At 47.9% G+C, this 27,698-nt stretch overlaps 1 protein-coding gene across 3 annotated transcripts in view; it reads right to left on the bottom strand.

Annotated features, from left to right (window-relative positions):
- Nucleotides 1-1,041: 1,041 nt before the first annotated feature.
- Nucleotides 1,042-27,698, bottom strand: part of Dnmt3b (DNA methyltransferase 3 beta) — a 37,712-nt gene continuing 11,055 nt past the window's right edge. The window contains exons 2-22 of one of the 3 annotated variants that reach the window (XM_076849039.1): nt 23,604-23,769; nt 22,523-22,584; nt 20,940-21,047; nt 19,722-19,850; nt 19,013-19,219; nt 17,444-17,602; nt 14,744-14,851; nt 13,739-13,883; nt 11,759-11,884; nt 11,582-11,626; nt 10,411-10,490; nt 9,979-10,091; nt 9,357-9,540; nt 8,773-8,857; nt 8,207-8,352; nt 7,839-7,929; nt 6,906-7,054; nt 6,179-6,264; nt 4,261-4,330; nt 3,380-3,498; nt 1,042-1,835 (exon numbers count right to left, since the gene is read on the bottom strand). In XM_076849039.1, the coding sequence (XP_076705154.1) occupies nt 1,694-1,835; nt 3,380-3,498; nt 4,261-4,330; nt 6,179-6,264; nt 6,906-7,054; nt 7,839-7,929; nt 8,207-8,352; nt 8,773-8,857; nt 9,357-9,540; nt 9,979-10,091; nt 10,411-10,490; nt 11,582-11,626; nt 11,759-11,884; nt 13,739-13,883; nt 14,744-14,851; nt 17,444-17,602; nt 19,013-19,219; nt 19,722-19,850; nt 20,940-21,047; nt 22,523-22,584; nt 23,604-23,763 (2,514 nt within the window). In that variant the 5' untranslated portion in view covers nt 23,764-23,769 and the 3' untranslated portion in view covers nt 1,042-1,693. Of the gene's footprint in view, nt 1,836-3,379; nt 3,499-4,260; nt 4,331-6,178; nt 6,265-6,905; nt 7,055-7,838; nt 7,930-8,206; nt 8,353-8,772; nt 8,858-9,356; nt 9,541-9,978; nt 10,092-10,410; nt 10,491-11,581; nt 11,627-11,758; nt 11,885-13,738; nt 13,884-14,743; nt 14,852-17,443; nt 17,603-19,012; nt 19,220-19,721; nt 19,851-20,939; nt 21,048-22,522; nt 22,585-23,594; nt 23,770-27,698 lie in introns of all 3 variants that reach the window. The other 2 variants (XM_076849037.1, XM_076849038.1) reach the window with 2 other exon arrangements.

Raw genomic sequence — 27,698 nt, 5'->3', positions numbered from 1 at the left:
TGGTCAAGGAAGAGCACCTTCAAAGTCTCAGAGCCTACATTATAAACTGAAGGGGGGGGGACCAGCAATCAATTGTCATAGTCCTCCAGGGGATGCAGAGTTTTCAGGACACTGCCCTAGACACCAAGGGCCCACGTCTTTGTGGGTTACTGTCCTATTCCATACTGTTGAATGAATGAAATGACCTATTTCCAACACCAACCCTACCACTTTGGCCCTCCCATGGCCCACCCCCAACCACCTGACCTGCAGAAGAATAAAAGGAAGAACAGACTGTTATAGAGAAATACTGATTTTAATTAAACAGAATAAGGCAAACTTAGGCATCCCTCATCTTTCAGCCTAAAAATTAGCAAAAACAGTTGAAAACAAGGCACGGTTTTTCCCCATACTTGTTATGTGGCTCCAGTTACCAAAAAAAAATTTTTAATGCAAATGTTAAACATAAAAATAGAAGTCTCGAGAGTATTTTTAAAAAGTGTATAAAAAGCCAACATTGTCAAGGTTGTTCCTGATTCTAAAAATAGCACCAGATAAGAGGAGTAAAAGGTGTTAAAAACCACTACAACAGCATTTCTGAAATGCAGCTTGTCCGACTCTTTCCCCTTAAAAATATGACGTTATCATGGAATAAAAAAGGATTTTAAAATCTCCGAAGGATGCAGCTTTTATTGCAGCTTTCCCCTGCCATCTCTTAGATGAGGGGCAAGTGTGAGGAATGTGCTTCTGTCCCTGAATGTCCAGAAAGGATGAGGAATGTGAGCATCCAGGTTCTCATCTGGGGACCTGTGCCTGTCGGTGCACGATGGCGGGGGTCTTACCTAGCTCTGCCCCCTCCTTCATGCCCCGCACACAGGAAAGAGGGAGAGCACCCAGGAAAGAGGGAGATGACTAAGAAGCCAACTTCTCCTACATAATATATGGCAGCTACATAATATATATAATTCCAGCCCACCCCTTCCTGAGTGCCCCAGAGGCTTCTATTGCAGATTCCAGGAGGGATTTAGCTAAGGGGGGCTCCTGCCCTTGGGTTTATGGGGGGGGGGATTTGCCCTGAATGAGATGATGATGATGATGTCATCCCTGCTGAATCACCATCATGGTGAGAAATACTCTAATGGCTAATGGCCTTGGACTGAGACAAAGGGAATGTGGTATCACAAAGAGGTATCACTTCCTCTTCTGGTAGACCTAGGGAAAAAACATTCATGCAGGGCCTTTAAAATGTCCCTCACCATCTACAACTGCACACAGAGCTGTAGACACTTTTAAAAAGTCTTGCAATAACAGTCTTGGGTGATTTGACATTCTAACCTGAGTATATGAGGGCTGTGGGTCTGTGGTTTTGGTATCTTAGCCATTGTTTCTCTCAGTGGTAAACCCAAGAGGGAGGAAAAAAGCCATTTTACTATCTACTTCAAGTTTTAAAGTTTTAGAAGAAAAAAATGAGCACCGTGGTTGGCTACTCAGAGCAGCCAGGTTGGAATTGTGCACAAGGGGGTGGCACCTTGGCCACCCCCTGCAGGAGAGGATCAGGTGGCTCTGCTCCCAGTGAGCAGGAGGACTAAGGTAGGAGGGGAGACCCAACACAGCTCAGCTGAGGGCGGACTTGGGATGCCTTTAGGGATCAGGGTGCCTTCTGGTTCCTGGCTCTGTCCCAGGAACCCTGGTGCCCCAGCAGGCCTGGGTAGAACTATTCACATGCAAAGTAGTCCTTCAGGGGGGCGAAGAGGTGTCTGATGACTGGCACACTCCAGGAGCGCCCAAGCAGCTTCTGGCGGGCACCGCGGCCCATGTTGGACACATCCGTGTAGTGCACAGGAAAACCGAAGATCCTGGGAGGGTACCAGAGGGAAAAGACAAGGAGTGAGAAGGGCCCATCCCTCTAGCATGCCCACAGCATCTGGGGAGGAAATCCTCACCTCAACCAGTCCCTTCCTTTCACTCAAGCCCCCTGGGCCTGCAAATAACCCTTTGTTGAACACCAGGAGGTCCAGATGGGCTGGTTCCTCAGAGCCCTTGCTCGTGTGCATGCAGTGCACATGCCTATAATCCCAGCAACCTGGGAGGCTGAGGCAGGAGGGTCATGAGTTCAAGTCCAGCCTCAGCAATTTAGTGAGGCCCTATCTAAAAATAAAAATAATGGCAGAAGATGTGCTTCAGTGGTTAAGCATCCCTGGGTTCAATCCCAGTACATACACACATACAACCCCCCCCCCACACACACACACACATGGGGGAGGTCAGGAAAACTTGATCAAATGACCATCATGAGGCATGGCTCCTCCAAAATCATGAGTTCAAGCCCAGCCTAAGCAACTTAGCAAGACCCGGTCTCAAAAAAATAAAAAAGGATTGGGATGTGGCTCAGTGGTGAAGCACCCTTAGGATCAATTCCAGACACAAAAAAATTTAAAAAAATAAAAATTAAAAAAAAAAACCCACAATGATTTTCAAACACAGACCTGGGTACGTTACAGTGAATATATCTAAGCATTCCAGTTTTGTCCATAGGGATTGAAATGGCCTGTTAAAAAGCTACAGATGTGCTGAATTGTCCATGTTTAGAACCATTACTAAAAATAAAATCAATGGACCAATAACCGAAAGGGTTGTGTCTTGCTTTGCCATAGCATGTACCCTGGGACAAATATCTATAGCAACCCTTCCATCATATCTTCACTCCAATGTGGATACATTCATGAGTAACATTGTTATCCATCAGTTCTCTCTCTGCCAGGCAGAAAGTTACTTCAATACCAAGATAGCTATAGTTAAGTGAAATTTTAAAAAAATCAAACCAGAGTTAAAATATCTAGAATGACAATATTGTTACGAAAGTCTTCTGAATATAACCAAAACTTAAGGAGGAAAATTCATAGCCTTTAACATGACTTGCAAATAATAATGTTGAAAAAGACAAGTTAGACCAAAATGGTCAAAACAAAAATATTTACATCCAAAAGCTGGTTCTTGGTATCAAACAGACAAAGTTGACTCAATTATTGGAAGAAGGTAGAGACAGACTGTGGCTGAGGAGGAATCAGCTAGAGAATGAGCAACTTTGCACAAGAAAGAGCAGGTCTTTTTACTGGTCCCTCACACACCCTAGGCCCAAGGACTAGGAGCTCTCAGGGCAACACAGGCGGTGCCCGGTGGTGCCTGTGGTGCCCTGCGGTGCCCAGTCTGCTAATCTCAGGTTCCTCAGCACCGCCCACCACTTCTGTCCAGAAATAAGGGCTGGCTCTATAAGGGCATTTCCACCAACCCCACACACAAGCTTGGGAGACTGTGGAGACATGGCGAGCACCTGCCCCTTGGTGCGGATGGCCTGGACGGCTTGTTCCTCCCCTTTCTGTCTCTGTGCAGCCTTGCTCACCTTTCGAGCTCAGTGCACCACAAAACATCTTCTTTGCCATTCATGACAACAGGGAAAAGTTGGTTTTTCCCCTGTTTGATGGAGTTGGACTTGGTGGTTATTGTCTGCACTTTCTTTAACTGGAGAACAAAACGATATATCACGGAGTAAGCACAGCAGGAAACGTTCCAGGTGGGATCAAGGCTCAAAAGCCCTGAGAAAAGATGGATGGAGCACAGAGGGCAGGTGTGTGGGAGACGGGGCAGGGCAGGGCTGGCAGCCAGAGTGAGAAAAGGAGCTCACGAAGGACAAGAACATTGTGTGCTTCCCATAAATGCCAAGAAGGTAATGCACAGCAAAGACCAGCCTTGAGAATGAAATGAGCAACAGGTACCTATGCATGAGGATCACTGGGAGGGGGGGCCGGGGGCAACAAGACAGAGTTATTTATCAAGTAAGATTAAGAAAAGGCAACCAGAGTTTGGAGAAATGGTTCTTTGCTTGATGCAGACATGGAGAATTAGGTTCACAGACGTCTTAATGTATTTATCTGTGATGTGACAGTAGATAATTTTTTTGCAAGAGCATCATTTACATTTATTACTGGAAGGGCCAGCTGAAATTGCCTCTTATGTATCCAGCATTAACAATTGGAAAGGCAACTTGTCTGTTTCCCACAGTGATTACTTGTTTATCAAGAATGTCTCCTACACTTAAGGACAGAACAGTTGTGTGGGAGAAAGAGGCCCAGCACCAGAGTCACATGGAGAGAGGGGAGTAGACACCAATAGGACACACCACCAAGGTCACCTTCCAAGTGCCCGCCTTGGGGTCACCCAGTGCGCATTCAGGAGGGCGCATTCAGGAGGGCGGTGGGGTGGCCATCTGGGAGCACACCTTACCTTTGCAGTCCTACTGAATTCCAAGCAGTCCTGCAGCTCGAGCTTATCATTCTTTGATGCTATCACAGGCCTGGGGACAGCCAAAACCCATTACTTTCTACCCTCTGCAAAGGCCTTGCTCAGGCCCCTCCCAGGGTGGGAGGAGGGAAGAGTCTTTGCAAAAATGGGCCAAAGCAGTGAACATGCTCCTGTCATGTGATTGGCAATACACCAGGCCTAAGGATTAGTCTGGGTGCCAAGGGTGGACCTGCCCCTGGAGGGGATGGTCCAATTCCAATATCTGCAGCTACTGCCTTACCTCCTGAGGAAAGGAGGGAACAGTGGGCAGGGAGACAGACACCCTCGGGTTTGCTCATTCATCAAGTCAAGTGCTGGCGTGGAAACCAGGGCCTCGTGCATGCTAGGTGCCCCAGCACTGAGCCTCGGTTTTACAGGAAGAGCTGGGGCTGGATTTTGATACACCCGGACAGCAAACAGAATTGGTGGCTCATTACCGGGGATGCAGGCTGAGGACCCTGGAAGGTGGGGTGAGCCCCACGGGAAAGTGATGGGGAGGTGTCACACAAGGATCAATTGGGCTCTTAACAGTTAACTCTGGAAACCTATTTTGCAAATAAAGCGAAGCAAACAGGCAAGGGACAGACCCAAAGCATTTTGGCAATTCCAGGGCAGAAAGGCACAAGACATCTGCAAGCAGAGTGGCTGAACACAGGGCAGCCCCGGGTTCACATATTCATGTATTAAGGTCAGAAGGAACTCGCACATGAAAGTGGAAGGCCGAGGAACCACACAAAACCTCTCCCCTAGACTGCAGACCTCCTCCTCCTCACTTTCTAGGTTTCCAATGTCACCCTATTCCTGTCCCTCTATTGCAACAAGGCAGGGCAAAACCACAGACTAGTAAAGACTAGCCTGGTGTGACTTACACAAACTAGATGATTTCAGGTCTCAGACCCTGGTCTCCGTGAGAGAGCTGGGTGGCAGCACCCATCAACTCACCCATACTCCACACCAAGAAACGGGGATCCCTATGAACCTTCCCAAGCCCACTGTGATCATCCTTTAGCATATGAATGTGTCCAATCCTGAATTGGCAGCAGTACAATGGTGTCTGGTTCTAAATGTGAACATGGTATGATTTGATTGACTGATGAACCATCGGGTTTGTCATGATATCCAATAGAAATTCCATGATATCCAATAGAAATTCTCAGAACCACTCTCACCTCTACTCACATTTTGGTAAATGCCAGAAACTTATCATGCTTCCAACATTCCCTTGTAAAAGTTGTTTCAAGCTAACATGTTCCCAGAACTGGGATGTCAGTTGCCACATTTTGCATCTTAATTAGCGAGTTGTTCTTAAACCACGAATAGACATAATATTCAGTCCTTGGCAAAACCCCTTGTTGTGGGTCGACATGTCTATCTAAAGAGATCTGAGTTAGCTCTGGTAAAAAATGCAAAGGTGCAAATGTTAGGAAACCTCAGGGAGATGTTTGGGACCTACCATTTATCATCTCAGCTCTGCCACACACCTGGTCCAGGTCCTTTATTTCAAGGGGAATGGGAATCATAACAATTCCATGTCCTGACGGGTACTGCTATGGCAGCTGGGAGGAAAGGCAGAGCCCAGAAGGAACAACAAGAGGCATCCCTGGCATCAACATGGCTCCAGCACCTGGCACCAGAACCAGGCCTGTCTGCTCACCATCGGGAACAAATAAGTAGGCCTCAAGTCCTGGCCCAAGATTCCTAGAAATACCTAACAGCCCTGAAATACTGCAGATTGTTCTGAAGCCCAGACTGGGGTTGTTTCTCAGCACAGACAGCACTTTCTAGAAGACTGAAATGTGAAAGCTAACATCTGGATTTCTCTTGGCTGTTACCTGGGGTCCCACTAAGAGTCCCCTGTTACCTGTTCATCCCAGGTAGGTTTCCCCAGAAGTATCGAGCCCTGTGAGCAGCAGAAACTTTGATAGCATCAATCATCACTGGGTTGCACTGCAGAGAGAGAGAGAGAAGGGGAGCTTTTTGGAGACCACATCAGATGTCAGTGGTCACTCAGAGCAGGGCTTGAAGGGTGCAGGTGACTGAACTGCCCCTGGCTATGGAAGAAGGATGGATCTTCCAACCAGGATATAGGCCAAGATCAAGCTGGTGGATAAGGCCATGGTCAACCTATTTCTGATGGACAAAAGGAACAGATCAGACCTTCAGATTCTGAGAAAAGGTACCCCCAAAGAGCAACTCATATTAGATCTGGCAAGTAGAGATCCGGGGTGAAAGAGGACATCTGGGCCATATACAGCTCTGTACCTCTAGCTGCCAAGTTCACAGAGCATCAGGTACCTCCCTGAGGCTCAAGCTATTAACATTTTGGCAAACAAAAAAGTATTTAACAGGGTTTGTCGTCTATTAAATAGAACATAATTTCCTGAAACCTCAAAGCATCCATTTTCACAACAAGAACATTGAGTTAAATTTCATGAAGAAGGTGGCTGCATTGTTGCTGATTTCTGTGGGTTATGGGATCTGGTCACACCCCAGCCAAGACCCTGGGAAACACCAGCAGTGTATACTGCCAGCAGGGCCTTCTCTGCCCAGGTTGCCTTTGACCACCAGAGCCCTCTGGGCATCCTCACCTCCAGGAACCGTGAGATGTCCCTCTTGTCATCGACCTTCATGGCTACAACATTCTCAAACATCCAGAAGAATGGCCGGTCATCCCCTTCTTTGGGGCGTGAGTAATTAAGCAGGTGATAGAATTCGAAGAAGAGTCGGCCAGTGCCCTCTGTGCACACAAAGGAGAGAAGGGGATCAATGAAAGCCTTCAGCAAAATCCCCAGAGTTCTTTAAAACCACAGTAAGGACAGCACCGTGAGGTTCCATCTCCCTAAGGTCCTGTGGAATGACTAAGAGCTCAGGGTGGAAAATTTGCTTTCATAAAAATGTAAGGAAGGGCTGGGGATGTGGCTCAAGTGGTACCGCGCTCGCCTGGCACGTGTGCGGCCTGGGTTCGATCCTCAGCACCACATACAAACCAAGATGTTGTGTTCACCAAATAGTAAAAAATAAATATTAAAAAAAAATTCTCCTCCCCCCTTCTCTCTCTCTCTCTCTCTTAAAAAAAATGTAAGGAAGATCAATGGAGAAAAAGGACAAGAGGGAGGAAGGGAGGGATGGAGAGGGGGAAAGAGGAAGAAATATGGAATGAATTTAACAAAATCATGTTATAAGTATATATAAAGATAAAGATACCAAAGGGACAATCAGAAATAAACAAGGGAGAGAAAAATCAAAAGAAAAGAAGAAGATGTGGGAGGAAGACAGAGAAATGGATATTGAAATCGAATTCCTCGTAGGCATGATTTTGTCAAAATGTACCCAACTGCTGCTTCTAACCATAAAAACAGGCAGGACAGTGTCCTTTCTTTGTGGGTCAAGGATGTACAACGGGGTTTGGACAGGGCCTGAGGCACCTAAAACAAAGCTCCCTCTCAGGAGGTTCCACTGACCAGACTCAGGTGTTGCCTGTGGGAGACAAAGTTGTTATGGGACAAAGAAGAGCTGCTCACCATACAGGCCTTTCCGGGCAGGATTCACATTTGATAGGTCATTGCATGGGCTTCCACCGATCACCAAATCAAATGGACCCCACTCTTCAATCTGAGGGACCGAAAGAGACAGGCTCAGGGCAAGAGTGTTTCCCAGGTAACTACCAAGAAAACCTCCTTCTAGAATCTTCCCTGGTCAGCAACTCCAAGGAAATGCACTCCTTACTACTGCCCAAGATGGAAACAGTCTGTGGTTCGCCTTGGTGGTAAGTAAAAGACACAGGCTCTCTTCTACCTGAAACCCCGAGGCTCACATGGGAGTAGGGACATTCAGGGTATAGGGGCAAACATGAGGAGACACGAGCCCACCCGGGCGAGGCGACCCTCACATTTTTCTTCGTGATGTTCCTGACGTCATTCACATATTTGATGTTGCCCTCGTGCTTCACGGTTCCAACAGCGATGGATTCTTCGCACACTTCTGAGGCAACATACTTTTCCACTTTAATGCCCAAGTCTTTGAGGACCAAGTAACCTGCAGGGGGAGAGGTGGACACTGGAACACAAGGAGAGCAAGGGCAGAGCAGCTGGCTGGCCACGGCTTCCTGCCCTGGCAGAACAAGGACACTCCTCGCTACAGTAACTGGCAGTGTAGGAGTCAGCGCAGGCGAAGGCCGCGGGGCACATGGCAGAGGCTGTGTCGACTCGACTGTTGGAACTGAAAAGAGCCAAGACAGTGGTAACTGTCACCTGACTGATGGACAGTACATTTGTGCATGTGGAGTGAAAAACCAGATGCCTGCATAGAATTAAAAAACACTAAAACAGGACTCAGAATGAGGGAGAAGGTAGAATAGGAAGAGAAGCCACGGGCAGGGTCCCCGAGGGCATCCGAGGCCTTGAGGCTCCCTGGCTGCTCACCCTTGCGGAAGCAGAGCCTCCCTAGTGAACTTACCTGTGGCAATTCCATCGAATAGTGACAGGACTCTAATGGGCCGCCTTTTGGCTGCGGGAATCGCAGGGTACAACTTGGGGGCCTCCTGCCAGATAAGGAAGGAGGGTCACAGAGGTGAAGGAGCAGGGGGAAGACTCAACCTCTGAGCAAGGGAGGGGATGACTTTCAGAGGGGTCCAAAGTCGGCTGTGGCTGCCACAGAAGCTTTGATGAGAACTGGCGAGGGAAGGCACCGTGTGCCACCATGTCCGGGGCAGGGAATGTCCACTCTATTCCCAAGCAGGAGGCGCGTCCAAGCACTACAGGACAGACCCTCAACAGCAATTATCTAGGTGCTCTGGCTAAGAACAGGAAAAAACTATAAAGAAAAAAAAAATTGAGATGTCCCAGGTTTCCCGGTCCCTGTCCCTTGTAGCTCGACAACTCCGCAGGCTTTTTCCACAACCATCTCTTCATCAGGCCCACACTGAGAAGCCAGGGACAAAGAGGCCTCTTTGAGAGCAAGCAGGCTGTCGGTCTGAGGCCCTGAGAGGCCACCTCTACATGATCTGATTCCCTAACACCTGCATTCTTTTGAAGGCTTACGTATTCGAGCCCCATGTCGCTGGTGAAAAAGGTCTGCAGGCGGACATTCCAGTCCTTCCGTCGCCGCAGGACTCCGTGGCAACGCTGGGGAAGACACATATAGCAGCTCCAGGGCTCTTGCAGCTTGGCGTCCTCCGCTGTGCCCTTGCCCACCAACACCTCCAGACACTCCACACAGAAGCACCTGTACCCAGTGGCCAGGGAGAAGCTCTGTCACCAGGACGCCTTCCCTAGGTAGATGGCAACTCACTGCCTAACAACTTCAGCATGAACTGCAAGGTCCCGCGTGATGTGGGCTAAGTGACAAGCCATTTACTCAAAAAAGCGTGGAGTACACTCGGCACTTCTTATAATTCCTACCAATTGGCAAAGCTTCAGAGAGGGACTCTTCCCTGAAGCCCCCTGTCCCACTCTTCCCCATGGGGCAGAGCACATCCCTATTTATCTATTTCTAGTCCTAGGACAACTACAATCAGCATGGCACACGTTGGCTGTGGTCACAACTTCCACTTCACCTTAGCTCAGGCCTGAGATTTCAAAAACATGCAGCTGTCCCAAGACTGCAGGTACAACTCGGGAACCCTGGGGCCCTGAGGATGTGCCCATAGGGCCCAGTGCTCACCGGCAACAGCTTGTATTGCTGCAGAGAAGCAGCTCGCGGCCCTCACAGCACACGGTGCAGTAGGATTGGTAACCATCATCGTCGTACATGTAGAAAAGCTCAAGGAAGCGATCCTGCAGTCATGGAAAAAAAGTCCGTGAAATCAAAGAATAGGGACAGTCAGGCCCAGCTTGCCTGGTGGCCCAGGCCATAGAACAAGCCATAGAACAAGTCAGAGGTGGCCTGGTATCCTTTAGGGGACAACTGGCTCTGGTTTGCAAGCCATTATAGCTCTCTACTGGGCCACCCTCCCCTCCAAAAGGAAGACTGCAGGGACCTGGAGACCTGGGAGACTTTCCCTAATGCCTGTGCAAGTACCATCTGTGGGGAAAGGACCTGGAAGATTCTGGAGGCAGGAAGAGGCAAGAACAGGGCAAGGGGAGGAGGACTTACCCGGCACGTCTGGCAAAGCCCACCCTCAAAGAGCGGGTGGAAGGACACTGGGTTTTTCCTACCACAGGACAAACAGCTATCTGTAAGAAAGACAGGGCCACAGGTTGTGGCAATTACAGCCACATGGCCAGTTTGAGCAATCACTGCAAGCTTGCAAGTGGGCCTATCCCAGAGCCTGGGCACGCCAGGCTCACACACACAAAGAGCAGGCGAAACTGGTTAACAATACTTGAGTAGCAGTCCCTCCCACAGAGGAGTATGTTTTGAGGCCCTGGTGGGACAAGTTGGCCATGGTATCACAGCAACTTGGGAGGCTGAGATAATCAAGGGCAGGCTCAAAATTACCCCTATAAAAGGGCAGAAATTTGGTGCAATAGCACTCCTAGATTAATCCCTTTTACTGGGGGGGGGGGGGTTGGTGGTTATAACACTGAAGCATTTGTAGTGACTCCAAACAGCTTTTGATGGCTGAGGACAGGAATTGCCCATAGAATTTCCTATACAACATGGAGCTCAAGTCCCCACCAATATGCTATTTTGTCCTGGTGTCCTATCAGTAGGTCTGAAGTTGTTTCAGGGACTTGTTGGATAAGATCCTTCTTGCCACAAACCAATCCTTCTACAGTGAAGGGGTCTCAGGTTATATGGATGGCTATACGTTGAAGGTTCCAGAGTGTCCAGGAATGCTCCAAAACTGGGCTTTCCCTGGGCCAGGGACTATCTTTTCCTACTCAACACACATCTGTGCCACCGGGCAGAGGAAGAAGGTGCTTGCAGGTACTTCCTCACGTTCATTAGGTCTGTTCTGTGTCTTGAATCCAGAGGAAGTTCCCAGCTGGCACATGTTGAACAGAGTCACTAACTAGAGAGTGACACTGACAATGTGTGCCCACCATTCACCGAAAAGCTAGTTCCTGGAGGACCTTGGTTTCAGCCTGTCTTGGCTGAAGTGCCTCCATTTGCATTCTCTCATCCCACCTCCCTGCTCGCTCAATTAAAAATATTTCTCAATTAAAAAAATTTTTTTAAATTATCCTACTCAGTCTGCACAATGTTCCAACAGGGACACAAAGGAGCACAAAGAAGCCCTGATTCAAGCCCAGATCTGTGGGAGAACCCAGGCAGGCCTTGGGTAGTACCCAGAGGGGAGGTAGATGGGGGTCAATGTTACCTTCCAGATTGTTCTTGTTGTTGGTAACATCAGAAACCATTTGTTCTGTTGAGGAGAGAGGGAGACCGTGTAAGGAGATGAGCTCAGGGACAACAGGGTCTTGTTCTGCACCCTCCTTACAGGGTGGTCCTCACACCTGCCAGTGCAGACCATCACCTCCCCTTCCCCAAGAATCACCTCGGCTCTGATCTTCCTCTCCACGGTCCTTGCCATTGTTATAGCAGTTGGTCTTGAGGCGCTTGTTTGGGGGACAGTGGTCAGAGGCGGCTGAATCATCAGCTGTGCGTCTTCGACTCTTGTTCTCTGTGAAAGGCAAGCAAATAGCAGCCATGGCTTGATTGGAGGAGGATACAGGATAGGAAGGCCCCCGGGCAGACAACACTGTGCTGAAAACCATCTATACCTAGGGCATCACAGGGGACTTAACACTGGGTGGACATGTCCATGACAGGCCACCAGAAGAGGAGCCAATCTAAAACCCTACCCCAGGTTGCATGATCTTTCCTATGTGGGGGGGGGGGGGGTGGTGAAAGAGCACGTCCTCGCAAGAAGAAGTATAAAGTGCAATCCACAGCTAAACCCTGACACATCTACAAGTGATTTCCAACATGCTGCCCAGCAGTCACATGTGGTTACCAAGCATTTGAAATGCAACCAAGTGACTGAACAATTTCCTTTGTCTTTGAATGTCAACTGAAAATCTGGTAACTCGTTAAAAAAAAAGTTCATTTGGTGCTAATTTGACATCTAAATCTACATTGGAAATGATTTAGTTAAACTGCATTCAATTGACAATTGATTTTTGTATTTAATTCATCTACACTGCATCAACATTTAGCATCAGAATCAAGATGATATATACTGTATTCATGCCTACAATCCCAGCTCCTCAGGAGGCTGAGGCAGAAGATCACAAAATCAATGTCAGGCTCCGCTACATAACCCTGACTCATAAATAAAAATATAAGGATTTGGAGTTGTTGCAGCTCAGTAGTAGAGAACCCCTGGGTTCACTTTCCACCACCAAAAAAGAAAAAAAAAAATCTTAGAACGCAGCTCAGTGGTAAACAACCTTTGGTTCAATCCCAGAATTAAGGTATATAGGAAAATCTATAAAAATACTTAATTTTTAAGAAAGTACTAAATAAAGGTGAAAATCAATTTTTATATTACAGTAACATTAATACTATAAACATTAGGTTAAAATGTATGAGTATTAAATTTTACATGTCCCCTTTCAATGAAAACTACCAGAAAATAATATGGTGGCTCCTTTGTATAAATCCCATTCAGTTTTCTATTGAAACATAAAACCCCATTCATTTAACCATCAGGGTTAACTTTGACTCTGCCCTTGAGAAAGAAAATTATATAGCCATCAAAATCATAAGTACTCTTTTAGTGACAAAAATCACAATTGGTAAGTGCTTAGACAACGAAAATTGAGAAATAAAGGGAAGGCAGTAGGAATCCAAAAGTGTTCAGAAAAGGCTAAGGATGTGCAACCCAACAAGATAACCTGGGGGAGGGAGTGAGGGGGGAGTGAGGGGGTTCAGATTGAAATTTGATTCTTTTCTAGTGACCACTGCATATGCCAAGAAATTAAAAGAGCAAAGAAAATAGAATATAGATGGGAAGGGAATACCGTGTTTCCTTGATTCTAAGTTCCTACTGCCTGCACGACGCACCTTCGATTTATTAACCACTTTGTGGGGGAAACAAAACAAAACAGAAAACATTAAATGTATGGATTGTTAAGACACATCCTGCATTTCAGGAAACCACGGGTATAATGGTGGAAATATGGTTATTGGTCAAAATGTTTAGGGTGTCACACTTAAGGTTTTCTCCAATGACCAGTTTGATATTTTTTTTCCTTTAAAAAAAGAAAGGATGCTTCCTCTTATTCAACTTTTCATGAGATTCAATCTCGGTTTTATGTGTATGACATTAATTTAGCATGAAAGTGTCCGATGAGGCCAAGAAAGCCTGGCATGGCCTTCATCTGCACTAGATGTTTCTCACAGGCCTGGGTTCACAGGACACAGTTCACAGGACATGGAGGTGGCTGCAGATCAGCTGGGTGGGGCATGGGCAGGTGGGGGTGGCACTGTCTCTCAGCTGGCAGTGGGCACTGCCTCGGGGACTCATTCCCACCTGGTTGGTTGTTGTTGGGTTTGAGGCCCTCGATCCCAGTGGGCTTGAAGCCCCCGTGGGCCCACTCCAACATGGGCTTCAGCTGGTCCTCCAAAGAGTCTCCAGGGCTGCTGGGGAAGGTCTTGCTGGCTCGTACCCTGGCTTTCTGCCAAGATATAAAGGCAGAGTCTGTGGTGAATGAGGGCGGAGATACTGCTCACCAGGGCGCACCCAGGGACTCCCCCTGCCAAGGCCAACATTCCCCTTGACACTGGGCCCCATTCATAGCAGGACAGCTGTCCTGGGCTGCAGCACGTGACCTGGGAAGGAGGAATAGCCTGGCCAGGGAGACAGGCAAGAAATCATGGAACTGGGGGTGGGAGATGGTTAGTATTGTATCTTGCCCTATGAAAACCAATTATGATCTCTTTCCTGTAGGGAATGAGCATTCTTTTAACTAGAGGAATCAGAAAAGCTCTGCCACTTTGACAGTGGAAGTCTCTGTCAGCTCTACCTTAACACCTCTGTACCTCCTTCAAGGTGGATAATGAAATGAAAATGAGAATGCAGTCAAGCATCCTTTATTACATGGACCATTAGGCTTTGCAGGTGTTATTCAGAGAAACTAGCTGGCTCAGGTATGCCACATGGACCAAAACAATGTCAAGTCAAGGTAGGAGAAGGGAGAGCACATGTGATACCATGGCCCACAGACAAGGTGGCCTGAGGTGCTCTCCAATCTTGGCCTTGAACCACTCCACAATCTTGGAGCCAGGGGGAGCTTTGAGGTAATGGAGAAATCTACTGACATGAATCAACCTCCCACATCCACACCCTTCCTGGTTCAGACACTAATAATGACAGGCAGCAGGTGGGAGACCTCCCAATTAGGCCACCAACACTGGTGATGTTCACCTCCTCTCTGATGGCACTGTGCCCTCCAAGCCATACGTGGCCTCTCAGTGACCTGAGCTGGCTCTCAGTAGACCTCCAGGAGGAGGGCCTCACACCCCACTCCCATGTTACCTCCAGGGCCTGGTACATGGCCTTCCTGTATGACACCAGTTTATTGAAGGTGGCCTGGTTAAAATGCTGACTGAACAGCCCCAAGGCCACCAGTTTGTCTGCAGAGACCTAGAAGAGAAAGACATCATCAACATCTACCTAACAGCTGTAACTTCAGGAAGGAAGATTTCCACACACTTTATGTGACAGCCCATTCCTGGGGACAAAATTCACAGATGTCAATCCAGAAAGGAAAGAAAAAAAACAAAAAACAAGAGAAATGGTACACAGAGTCCTGATACAAATAGAGGCAGCAATGGCACATTCCCCTCCAGAGGTGGGGAACAAGATACTCAGAAGGACACACAGGGTATATATATTGAGGTGTGAGGGGTGAGATCATTGTCCCAGGAACAAGCCTGAGGCTAGGGTCTGTAATTCACTGTGCATACACTATGTGTGAGATGTTTTGCTTCCCTCATTCCTGAATATAAACCTAGTAGTTTTCTCTTCAGCTTTGTATTAAATACTTTCAGATATAATTGATTAGATCATTTAGATATTTGATTTTAGGTATTGCAAAGTGACATGCATCTATCAGTGCCAAGTCCCCAGGCCAAGTGGGAAATGAAAGTGTCCCAGGCAGCTGATCAGAGGTACAGGACACATATGCAGTGCCATGGTCCTGAGAGTGCACTCCAAGGCTCTCCTCTGCTTTGTACACAGAGACTGATCTCCATGAAGAGGTGTGGCCACCATTCCTGGAGAAATGGCCAACTGCTACCAGCTGGAGACACACACAGGCATGCACTGTGCAGGCTAAGGGCAGATTCACACTCTCCTTATCATCTCATCCCACAATTCCAATAGTCCCATAATGACTCTTTTTGGCATCAGACAGTATCATGAAAACCATTTTCAATGTCACTGGGTCAAGACAGTTCTAAGAAGCAACCCTCTCGGGACCACGGCACTGCACAGGTGTCCTGTACATGTAGATACAATCAGGGGCTTCCTGGCTAAAATAGGCCCAGGACACTTGTCCTTCTGCTCCCTCTGCTGGTCAGAGAGGACATCTGCATGCAGTGTCACCTGGCAGTCACATGTCTTACTGTGATCAGCCTTGGGGAATCTCAGTGTCTATGAGAAGTGGCAGGAAAGAGGCCAATTCATGGAAAAACTAGAAGCTAGAACCCAGGAACAAATTAGATGATAACTCATTCCCACATTTGCTTTCATCTCGCCCAGCTTGTTAAATACCTTAGGAACCTCATAAAACCTGCTGGAAATTAAAGGTTGGACTGACTTTTTAGTTGTTTTTGAAAGATACTGAAGATTGAACCCAGGGCCACATTGTCGGCCTTTTTTTTTTTTTGTAACCCAACTCCCTTCTTATTGAACAGAGGCATTTAACCACTACATCCCAGCCTTTTTTTTTTTTTTAACAAAAGGTTTTGCTAAGTAAATTGCTTACAGCATCACTAAATTGCTGAGGCTGGCTTTGAATTTGTAATCCTTCTGCCCCAGTATCCTGGGCCACTGGGATTGCAGGCATGCGTCACTGAGACAAAATATTCCTAATTTGAGATAGAGTCTCACTAAGTTGACCAGCCTGGCTTCATACTATAAAATTATAATTATTAGAATTATAGGCCCACCAACAGGTAAGCACACAGGAGTTGATTAACATTCCTAATAGACCATGTCAGAAAAGGTCTTCTTCCTGCACTACTCAAACCAAAATCTTTTGCAGATCTCTTAACTGCACCGCAGGGCAGTGCGGGTGGGGGGTATGGAGGATTGAAGTCAGGGGCACTTGACCACTGATCCACATCCCCAGCCCCATTTTGTACTTTATTTAGAGACAAGGTGTCTCACTGAGTTGCTTAGAACTTCGCTGTTGCTGAGGCTGGCTCTGAAATTGCTATCCTCCTACCTCAAGCTCCCAATCTGCTGGAATTACAGGCGTGTGCCATGACTCCTGGGTTGCACAGGCTTTCTACAGGAGATAAAAACTTAATATAGCCCCAGCTGATACAGCATAAATGAGGCCCTGGGCCCAGCAGTATTAACTATTGAGGCCCAGCACCTCAATAGTTAAAAATAAACAGAGAATTCCAGCAGAATTCATGGTCAAGGAAAATTTTTAAATGGCTCATATTAATCTTCAAGAGGCTCTGAACTATAAATTTTTCATAATGTGCCTCAAGGCAACCTAAACCCACCTATAGGGGTAAGGCAGGGGTGTCCACCACACCCCCATTGCAGGCCTATATGAACAGATGGTGACCATCCCTTCTGACCTTTCTACTGAGTACATTTGGGTGCCAACCCAGGAAGACACCCCCTAAAATCTCAGATAGGTATATGATCTGCCCCAGAGAAATAAATCCAATAAGTAAATATAGCCTGGTGAATCCAGAGGACTTTCCATCCCTCACTTGTCCCCTTTGAAAGTGCAATGAGCTTTCTTGCCATAAACTCAAGTATATGCTTAGCAGGTGAATACAGGTAAGCAGGGAGTACAGGTAAGCAGGAAATACAATAAGCAGGAGTAAGGAGGGAGTACAGGTAAGCAGAGAGTATAGGAAGATTCTGTCCTTACAGAATCTATCTGTCCTTTCTGCATCCTTCTGCAGAAAGATCGCAAAGTAACTGCCTAAGGAAGGAACTAACACTTCAGATCGACCCAACTGAGACTATGCCTTGCACTGGACTCACCTCAGAGAACTTGCCATCACCAAACCACTGGACCCATCGCATGCCAGACATGGCCTGGCGCTTGGAGGTAGCCTTCCAAGAAACCACCATGGCAGGCCACCAGGAGAAGCCCTTGATCTTGCCCCATACCAGGTCCCCTATTCCAAACTCCTTCCCATCCTGGAAGAGAAACCACATAGAAGAAAAACATTTGTGAAGACATGTCAACCTGGCCAGCTCCGGCCCCTCCACTGACCCCCTCAGCAAAACAAGCTTGGTGCACAGATGTGAGATGTCACTGGTGGGGAGCTCAGACGGCATGCCTAGCATGTGAGCAACCCCGGGCGCATCCCAGCTGCAAGGAAAGAAAGGACTCATCAAGTGTATCCACAGTACAGTGTCCTCTGACATAATGCAGAGTACATCCTATACCATAAATACCTCCATGGGAAGGGAGGCTTCACCCAGCAACACTCAATTAAACCATCGTCCAGATCCCTGCATATATTAAGAGGATGAAAGTAAGCAGTGCTGGCAATCTGGCATATATCCAGATATAACCCTTGCGATTATAAACATATGTAGGGCATAACTAAAGCAATTATAACCGGCTACAATCAGATGCACAAACAGAAACCACATTATGTACTATGTGTTATCAACACAGTACTTACATCCATGTACAAATAAGTGATGTTCAGAGAATCACAATTCACACAGTAACTCTGGTGCCTGACTTAAAATGTCTGGGGGGAAACGGGAAGGACCATGTTGTATATGGAAAATTTAGAATTCAAAAATGGTAAAAATGACAAATTGAAGTACCACTGGGTGGTCTTTAAAATTTAAGAGGTTGAAGCTGGAGGATAAAAGCCTAAACAACTTAGTATCTCACAAAGGATTGGGGATTCAGCCCAGTGAGAAAGCACCCCATGTAACCCCCCCCCAAAAAAAATTATCCACAGTACACAGGTGTGGTGGTGGCACATGTCTATAATTCCAGTGATTTGGGAGGCTGAGGCAGGAGAATTACAAGTTCCAGGTGAGATTTAGCAGTTGCCCAAGACCTTGACTCAAAATAAATACTGGGTGCCGTGGTGACTGCCTGTAATCCAGGGGCTCAGTAGGCTGAAGAGGATCACAAGTTCAAAGCCAACCTCAGCCACTTAGCAAGACAGTCTCAAATAGAAAAAATAAAAATAAGAGCCTGTGGGTCTAATCGCTGGTGCTAAAAAATTAAAAATGTTTAAAAATAAAACCACTGGGGATGAGCTGGGGATGGTGGTGCATGCCTGTAATCGCAGCAACTCGGGAGGCTGAGGCAGAAGGATGGAAAGTTGAAAGTCAGCCTCAGCAACTTAGCAAAGCACTTAGCAACTCAGTGAGACCCGGTCTCTAAATAAAATACAAAAAAAAAGGACTGGGGATGTGCCCCTGGGTTCAATCCCAGGTACAAACACACACACACACACACACACACAAAAAAAAAAAAAAACACTTGGGATGAATGTAGCTCATCTGTAGCAAAGCCACCAGTGGCTGGCGCCTGTTCTTACATTCAGCATCCTGGGGTACCCGGAGGAGGAGTACCTGGTACTCAGTGTTGTCGGAGTCTCTCCCCTCTGTGTCCACCTGGGAGGTCTCCGAGTTCTCCTGCTGGCTCTCAGCTAGGCTGGCACAGGGGGTACTGCTGCTCTGTGGTGTCACATCGTCCTCTGTGAGGTCGATGGTGAGGTAAGGAGTGGACGGGGATGGCCACGGCGTACCTGGCGAGGCTGTTGACCGCCGCCTTAGGGACTGTGGATGGAAGGACACAGTTTGGGTCACAGCAAAGCAAACCAGGTGATTGGAGACCAGTGATTCCCCCTGTGGCTTCCCAAGTAGCAGAAAGAGGGAAGAAAGAAATTGAGGAGCTTCAAAATCACCCAGGACAGTTTTCAAAGGAAGAAGTGTCATTTAAGGGGTGAAAGTCATCACAACTGTCCAGAGAAAGGACACTGATGGGTAAGTGCTAAGAGGCTGCCAAGCCCCATCTGAGAAGGGGGATCCTGTAACTATTGTGTCCCCACTGGAAAGAGCTGTGGAGTTTTCTGGAACAGAAGACACTGAGGTGACAGGATAGTTCTGAAGTTCCACCCAAGAGCAGGCCAGGAGAGAAGCCATTCAGCCGAGGAGAAGCTTTCCAAAACCCAGGAGAGAAAAGGAAAATCAAGATCCTGAAAAAGAGCCGTGAAGAGAGGACATGGGTTCTGCACCAGCCATGGGTTCTCCCCGTGAGCGGCTGGGCAGGGGCACCAACCCTGGTAGCCGGGAACTCCACGGGAGACTCGTCCACGTGACTGCGGCCCTGGCGGCCTCGGGTGGGATGTGAGAAGGACTTGTACCTCTCCCGACTGGAGGCACTGTTGTTGTTATTTCGGGTTCGGACCTGGAAGCAAGACAGGATAGGCACCAGGCCTTAGGTGACTGGAGGTATGGGGACTGGGACTCGGGGCCGGATGACAATCGATGACACCTAGTGGTCGGAAGGCAGTAAGGAAGTTGATGTGCTTCGCTGGTCACAGCACACAATCCTGGCCAGTGGAGACCAGCACTGGCAAATGAGGATAAATGCACAATTACCAAAAACCACACTTCTTTCCTCCCAAAAGGAGCATAAAGCCCATTATTGTTTTTCTCAGGAAGGCCAAGGCTCTCATGCAGGAAGGAAAGGCCATTATACTACACTTTCTCAAAATGGTATGAGTTTGAGTGTTGCAGCCCAATTCCAATTCTATAAGACTTGATGTTTAATCCTAGAAAGTTACTCGAATCTTTGTGTGTCTAGAATGGGGATTATAGAGCTAGGGACATAGCTCAGTGCCTCATATGCAGAATCCCAGCACCACCAAAAAATAAAACTGGGATAATTAGCCAAGTGGGCCTTTAATCTCTACAATGAAGTTAAAGGAGGAAGGAAGCCAGCCTCATAGGGAAACTCTGTCTCAAAATAAAAAGGACTGGGAATGTAGCCCAGTGGTAATGTGTTCCTGGGTTCAATCCCCCGTACCAAAAACAAAACTAAATTAAATACACATATTAAACTGGGAAAATGAGATTATAATCCATGTCTGGAAGTCAGTCAGTCAGTAAGTGTCTGCCTAGTCTCTAGGGGGCTGGGGGATCATGAGTGCTAATTGACATCCCATCCTCAGATGTTAGAATTCTGCAATAGAGCCACAGCATCTATCTCCAGAAATGACAAGGGCCCCGGAGGTGACTTGACAGCTGAGCAAGCTGTCTACTCTGAAAATTCTATATCACCCTACCACTTTCAAGAGAGGGCCAAAAAAAAGATCTTGAAATCTGCCCTAGAAAAGATAGGGCACCTGAAAGAAACCTCCAAACTATGAGGATTCGAGAGTCTGGCTGTGATTTCCTGAATTTTCAATACATTTGTTCACCTGTCTTCCATGTCCCCCCAAGGGGATCGACCCATCCCTGGTGGGAATCCCTGGGCTCTGCACGTGGGACTTACTGCTGGGCTTGCAGAGCGGGTCCTGGTTTCCCGGAATAGTCTTGGCATCACAGGAGCCTCGGAGCTGTCCCCATCTTCTCCTTCACCATCTGCTTCCCCTGTCAGATCCTTTTTGAAGGAATAAGATCAATTTTTCAATGTAAGTCACACAAGCAAAGTAGCTAAAGACTGGATCCCCGGAAACCCTTCATAAAATTAAGCCAAGACACCAAGAAATATTGTCTAAAGGCTTTTGCATTAGTTCGCCACAGGATCACAGGAAAGATAAACCTCAGTGAATCATCAAGTCACAGGAAGACTTGATAAGGAAAATGAGACCCAGAGCTCATCACGATGAGCAAGGGACACCAGGACCGTTTCCACCACTCGCAGCACACCGGGGAAACTGCACGGAAACTGCTCACTGGAGACACTTCTCGATATAATGACAAGAAGCAATGCCACCAACCCGGAATCGTGTCATGAAGACCTTAGTGCAGGCTCCAGCTGCACCCAACATGCACAGAGCACAAAAATTGAAACCAAGAGTAGCCAGATATGGCTAAAGCTTTCAAAAGTCTCATTTTTTGAAATGGAGCCCATTCCCCTCATTTTAGAATTGGAATCACGTCTACACACAGCACAACAGGGTTATAACAAGCCTCAAATAACACAGGCTTAGCTTAGACACACGAAGTCCTCAGATGGATTTCATTACTTTCACTGATAATTAACTGGATAACACAGTAGCATTCCTGAGGCTGTGATCCGGTCCGTCTTAACCCTCCACAGCCTTTGGACACCACCTGGATCCTTATTTGGTGGACCACCACTGAAACACAACAGATGCCGCAGAAAGATGTGTGCTCACTGTCTGACTTCTGCTCATGACTGTCCCCAGGGCTTGCCATGGGCTGGGTTATAGCTCAGCAGTAGAGCGCTTGCCTCTCAGCACCACATAAAAATATTGTGTTCATCTTTTACCAAAAAATCCTAAAAAGAGCGACCCAAGGGACAAAACTAAGACTAATTATAAAAGGACATAAATAAACAAACATGATGGAAAAAATGATGTTGGTAAAACTGAAGAAGTAAAGCAATTCTAACAACTCTTTAAAATCTTATAAAAAATTTTTCTTGAGGCCAGATAACCTGATATCAAAACCACAGATGTGAAAACTCACATCTTCTATTCATTCTATTCGTGAGTAAATGAATTTCAAAACATAATCTGCCAGGCTCAGTGGGGCATGCCTGTAATTTCAGTGACTTAAGAAGCTGAGGCAGGAGGTTGGAAAGTTTGAGGCCAGTCTCAGCAACTTAGGAAGGACCCTGTCTCACTGGGCTGGGAATACAACTCACCCCAGGCTCAATCCCTACTAACACAAACACACACACAAAAGAAGTATGAATTATGTCATAGCTGTCCAGGTTAAGAAATAATTTCATACACAGGAAGCATTCAGGAAAACAAAACTTCTCAATTTAGTTTGGGGAAAAAAAAGATTAGCATCACTTGTCAGTAGCAATTTGAGCCTCAGAGACCTACTGGATGGATAAAAATATTATAGCTAATGTCCTGGAAGGGGAACTTGGGGAACTACCTGAGTGTAGCTGATTAGGCTGGAGACCTCCCTCTTGGACAGGCGGGAGCTGGATCTGCGGCCTAGGGAGCAGAGCGGAGTTTAGGAGCAGAGTTTAGGAACAGGCCCCCACCGGGAACACAGCCTTGCTGATGGCTGTGGCTTGAGATCTTGGGGACCATGTTGCCTCAGGAATGAACTCTCAGGCCCTCAGTACTCTTGTCCCCTCCATGGACTCATAAGCAACAAGGCACAGAAACAAAATCAGTTCTGAGGGGAGCCATCTGGGTCTGTGACCAAGAACTGCATTTAAAAGAGGAAGTCAGGTCCCTTGCTGGTAGGACACTAGCTTAGCATCCGCACCAGGCCCTGGGATCAGATTCCAGGCATCACTAAAAATCCATCAATAAAGGCTGGGACAGGAGGATTACCGGTTCAAAGCCAGCCTCAGCAATGAGGAGGCACTAAGCAACTCAGTGAGACCCTGCTTCTAAATAAAATACAAAATAGGGCTGGGGATGTGGCTCAGTGATGGAGTGCCCAAGCTCAATTCCTGGTACAAAAAAAATAATAACAACAATTCTGCATCTACCCTTTCAGCCACATATCCAAAACACAGACATGTGGCTAGTAGGGTTAACAATGCAAAAAAGTCCACTGTCACTCTTGCATTAACAGAAAGTTCTAGAGGACAGCACAGAACAGAAAGGGATGGGGGTGGGCGGTGTGAAAACCAAAACAGGCAGAAGGCCTAGTGAGGAGGTCTGGAAGTGCCGCAGGGAGGGTGCTGCAAAAGCAAGCCTCAGTCCCAACCACAGGCCTGGGAGAGGGGCTGGGTCACACTGTAGAAGGGCCAGAATCTTGGCCTGTGCAGGCAGATCACCCTATGACTAGTGCCAAAGGACAGGAGAGCATGCTAAGTGTCCCTCCCCTGAGAGTCCCAGCTGAGGGGAGGAATGGGAGGGGCTGAGGCAGGGAGAAGGAGGGGCTTTGGCTGGCCACATCCTCCGGGGCTGTGATAGAGCTGAGGTCTGTCTGCAGCGCCCACCCCAGGTATCACCTGACCCCCCCTGACACCCATCTGGCCGGCCACCTCTGCCACCTCTGATCTCGGGCGAGCGGATAGCCTCCAGGATGGGGGGCGAAGGGGCGTCCTTGGAGTCGGAGGACTGGTCACTGCTGGCCCCGTTGATGAGAATGATGGAGTCCTCCCTCCCGCTGGCGCCCTCCTCTTCACTGAGGTGCCTGGTGTCCCCCTTCATCGTTTCCTGTGGGAGAAGGCCAGAATGGGTAGTGGAAGGGAGGCAGGGGCACGGATTAGCACAGCCCCCATCTTCCCACCAGTGGCTTGATGTCCTCAGGCCAAGGGAGGACCCATGACCCAATCTGAGGATGACATCCTACCCCAGGACCCCACCCAGACGGCCCCCCATAGTCTGCCCCCTCACCAAACTCGGAGGCTCAGGACTTGGTTCCATGTGGCCAGGCGGCCCCGAAGGCTCAGATGCCAGCACCCCGGACAGAGGAGTGGACTGGGGCTGGGGTTTGAGGCTCAGGCTGCTCTGTGCAAACAGCTGGCCCCTTCAGACAATGCCATTTAGGACCTAGCTGGACAGGCCCGCCTGCCGCCAGCCTCAGGTCCCTCTGCCCCTGGCCCCTTCTCCCTGCCCAGCCTCTGCAGGGCCTCAGGAAGCCAGAGCATTATTTTCCCTCCTGACCCCTTTGTTTGCTCTCTCCCTTCCCCTCAATCTCCAGGTCCTCTTCCCACCGCCCCCTCCTCCCCCACAGAACCGCTTCTCTCCTCTCCATGGCAGCACAAGCCCCGCCTAACCCCATCGTCAGGGGCCCATTGGTCTGCTGGACTGTCACTCACTCCCCTCCTCCCTCACCAGCTGGGGCTTGGAGTCCCAAGTTCCCAAGAAGAGAAGGATGGAGGAGGCTCAGGAGCAGAGCCTGGGCAGTTACAGGAGAGGAATGCCCCACACCCCCACCCAGGCTTGGCCTCCCCACTCTGTCCCTTCTGTCACTGCAGTATCACCAGGTCAATCAGCTAAGACACCACTCATGGAATGTGAAAGCTGAAGTGTGGCCCATTCCACAGAGCCAGCACTAATCAGACATTTGTTGGACACAAGAGACTCTGCACCTTTCTCCCAGGGAGACTGTGGGCTCATTTTATGCAAAAAGAAAACTGGTAAATGAAGTTCATCTCCAGAGTCAAAATTCACATCCAAGCATCAATGGTAGATCAATGGTAGATCGCACCCCGCTCAGTGGTGAAGCACTTCTTGCCTAGCATGAGGCTCTGCATTTGATCCCCAGCAACATAAAAACTTTATCCAAGGACTAGAAATATGCCTCAGTAGTAGAGCAGTTGCCTAGCATGTGGGAGTCCCTGAATTCAATCCCCAGTTGTGCATGAATGAATAAATAAACAAATAAGAGGGACCGGAGGGGGGTACCTGGAGTTTTGACTCAGTGTTAAAGCCTAGCATGCATGAGGCACTGGGGTCAATCTCCAGCAGTACATAAAAAATAGGGTCACTATTGGGTACGGACCATATTTAAAGTCTCAGGGCAGGGCACCTAAATCATTAATTTCCAGGTGGGCACAGTAGCACATGCTTATAATCCCCAGATTAATTGGAGAGATTGAGGAAGGATGATCACAAGTTAGAGACCAGTCTCAGCAACTTAGCTAGAACCTCAACATTTTAGTAAGAAAAAATAAAAAGGGCTGAGTGAGGCTCAGTGGTAAAGTGTCCCTGGGTTTAAACACTAATACCAAAAAAAAAAAAAAAAAAAATTCATTAATTCATTTCAAAAAGTCACTGGAGACCCTGGGGCTGTAGCTCAGTGGCAGAGTGCTTGTCTAGCCAAGTGTGGGGCACTGGGTTTGATTCTTAACACTGCATAAAAATAAAATATAGGCATGTGGACCAACTACAAAAAAAAATTTTAAAACCCACTGGAGCTGGGTGCAGTGACAAACGCCTATAATCCCAGAGGCTTGGGAGACTGAGGCAGGAGGACCAAACCCCAGCCTCAGCACTTTGGCTACCCTGAGCAACTCAGCATGACCCTGTCTCCAAGGGAAAAAAAAAAAAAAAAAAAAGCCAGGGAGCTTGGGGTATACTTCAGTGGTTCAGTGTCTTTGGGTAAAATCCCCAATGCCCAAACTCACTGGATTTTGTTCTTTTTCATCCACCTTCCTTCAGTTCACAGATATAAAGCCTAGGAGCCGATTCTAGGCACTGGGCAAATGGCGCGTGCCTGTAATACCCGCTTCAGGAGCCTGCGGCAGGAGGATCTCAAGTTTGAGGCCAAACTGGTAAGATTCTGTCTCAAAATAAAATATAAAATGGCTGGGGATATATCTCAGTGGCAGAGTGTCCCTGGGTTCAATTCCCAATACTACAAAAATAAATTAATAATAAATAATGTTAAAAATTAATGCCTCGGTACAGAGCAAGGCTCCGACTCCCTGATTCCCATTTCAACAGCTCTAGAGGCTGTTTGAGCTATACAGCTCCTTCCTTGGAGGCCTGCCTTGGAGAAGCATCCAGATAAGGTCTCACCTGGCCCTACCTGATAACCCAAGCAAGCTCCCCGCCCAGAGTACCTTCTAGAAATAACACCTGGGGCAGCCTGGCTGCGGGCTGTATTGACCCCACTTCCACCAGGGGGCGCTATGAGAGTCAGTAAGAAGAGGTCCGTGGCGTCCCCAGGTGGATTTGCATAAATTCCATTCTTTAGACCTGCCCATTCCCCAAGCTTGGGCTCTGGGCAACTAGACCTCTGGGATTCCCCAGGTGAAACAGCTGCACTGGCATTACCTGGTTATTGTTTACAACCAAGGAATTTTAAGACAGAGTCCTACACCTGCTGATCAGGATTTTAAGTAGACTTTACCAAGCTCCCTGGGTAATAAGTACATTAGACAAGCAGAGTTCTGATTAGAGATACTGACACACTGCACTTGGGCTCACTCTGCCCTGTGTGGCCCATGAGTCTATATTTATGGATCAGTTTCTGGGCTCTGGCTTTCCCCCACACAGGTAACCTCCTCCCCTACCCACCCCAAGACAGGCCTGACCCAGACCCACCAGCTGCTACTCAGCCCTTGTCCCCCACCCTGACCTGGAAGAGAACAGGCTGGCTGACCTATGGCCAGGTCTAGGGAGACCAATTAACCAGAATCTCAGAAAAGCTGCTGGAATGTAGTTCGGAATTGTAATTAATTTTAAGCATTTCACCTCAGGCCAAATCAGTGAACTAAGTAAGTAAACTTGAGTGGTCCGGCATGACTGGTGGGTGGACCCATCTACCACTCTGGGGAGAAGGAGAGCACACAGGTTGCCTTCAGGAGCTGGAGGGTGACAGAGGCTTCAACTGAAGGTCATGACTTCTGCTTCCAGGGCCCAGTGTCAGGATGGGTTTCTCAGGCAGTCCCTCAGACAGCCCCTAACTGACTCTAGGAGAAGTCAACAAAAAGCATTCCTCTTCTTAGGCCTAGGTGGACTAGGCCTAGGAGAGTTCCTCTCCCTCCATTTGCATTCTCCAGGTATGCTGCTGCTGTCCCTGTCCTTGCAGCCTGGAAGCAGGGTTCTCCAGTCTCCTCATTTCTCAGACTTTAAAACCAAAAATGTTGCCCAGGGTCTCTCCTCCAAAAGTCACCTGCTCCTCCCTTAGAGACAGAGGCACCAACCTGCTCCTCTGGTGTTTGTTTTTCGGCACTATGTGTTGGACTATCCTGTGCTTTACTAACTTTTACTCCTTAGTAATATATATGGAGTTATTACCCCTATTTGGCATGGGGAAACTGAGGCACGCAACATGGCTGGGGTGTAGCTCAGTAGCAGGTTAACCGTAATAAACAGAGTTCTAGGTTAACCTCTAATCCCCCAAAGCGAGAAATCAGACATAATCAATGTCCAGGGATGTTAAATAAGAACATACAAATTTGATCAAATGCTCTTAGAAATAGGGACACAAGAAATGAGCAGCAGAAACAGCATTTGTGAGCTGGGCACCATGGCGCCCGCCTGTGATCTCAGCAACTTAGGAGGCTGAGCATCACACGGTCAAGACCAGCCTCAGCGATTTAGAGAGACTCAGCAACTTAGTGAGATCTTGTCTCAAAATAAGTAACAAAAAGGGCTGGGGATGTGGCACCACTGAATTTAATCCCCAGTTA

This window comes from Callospermophilus lateralis, chromosome 3 (assembly GCF_048772815.1).
Source record: "Callospermophilus lateralis isolate mCalLat2 chromosome 3, mCalLat2.hap1, whole genome shotgun sequence".
In the NCBI taxonomy this organism is placed as follows: domain Eukaryota; kingdom Metazoa; phylum Chordata; class Mammalia; order Rodentia; family Sciuridae; genus Callospermophilus; species Callospermophilus lateralis.
Note: the sequence above shows the minus strand (reverse complement) of the source record. Positions and strands in the feature narration are given on the sequence as shown.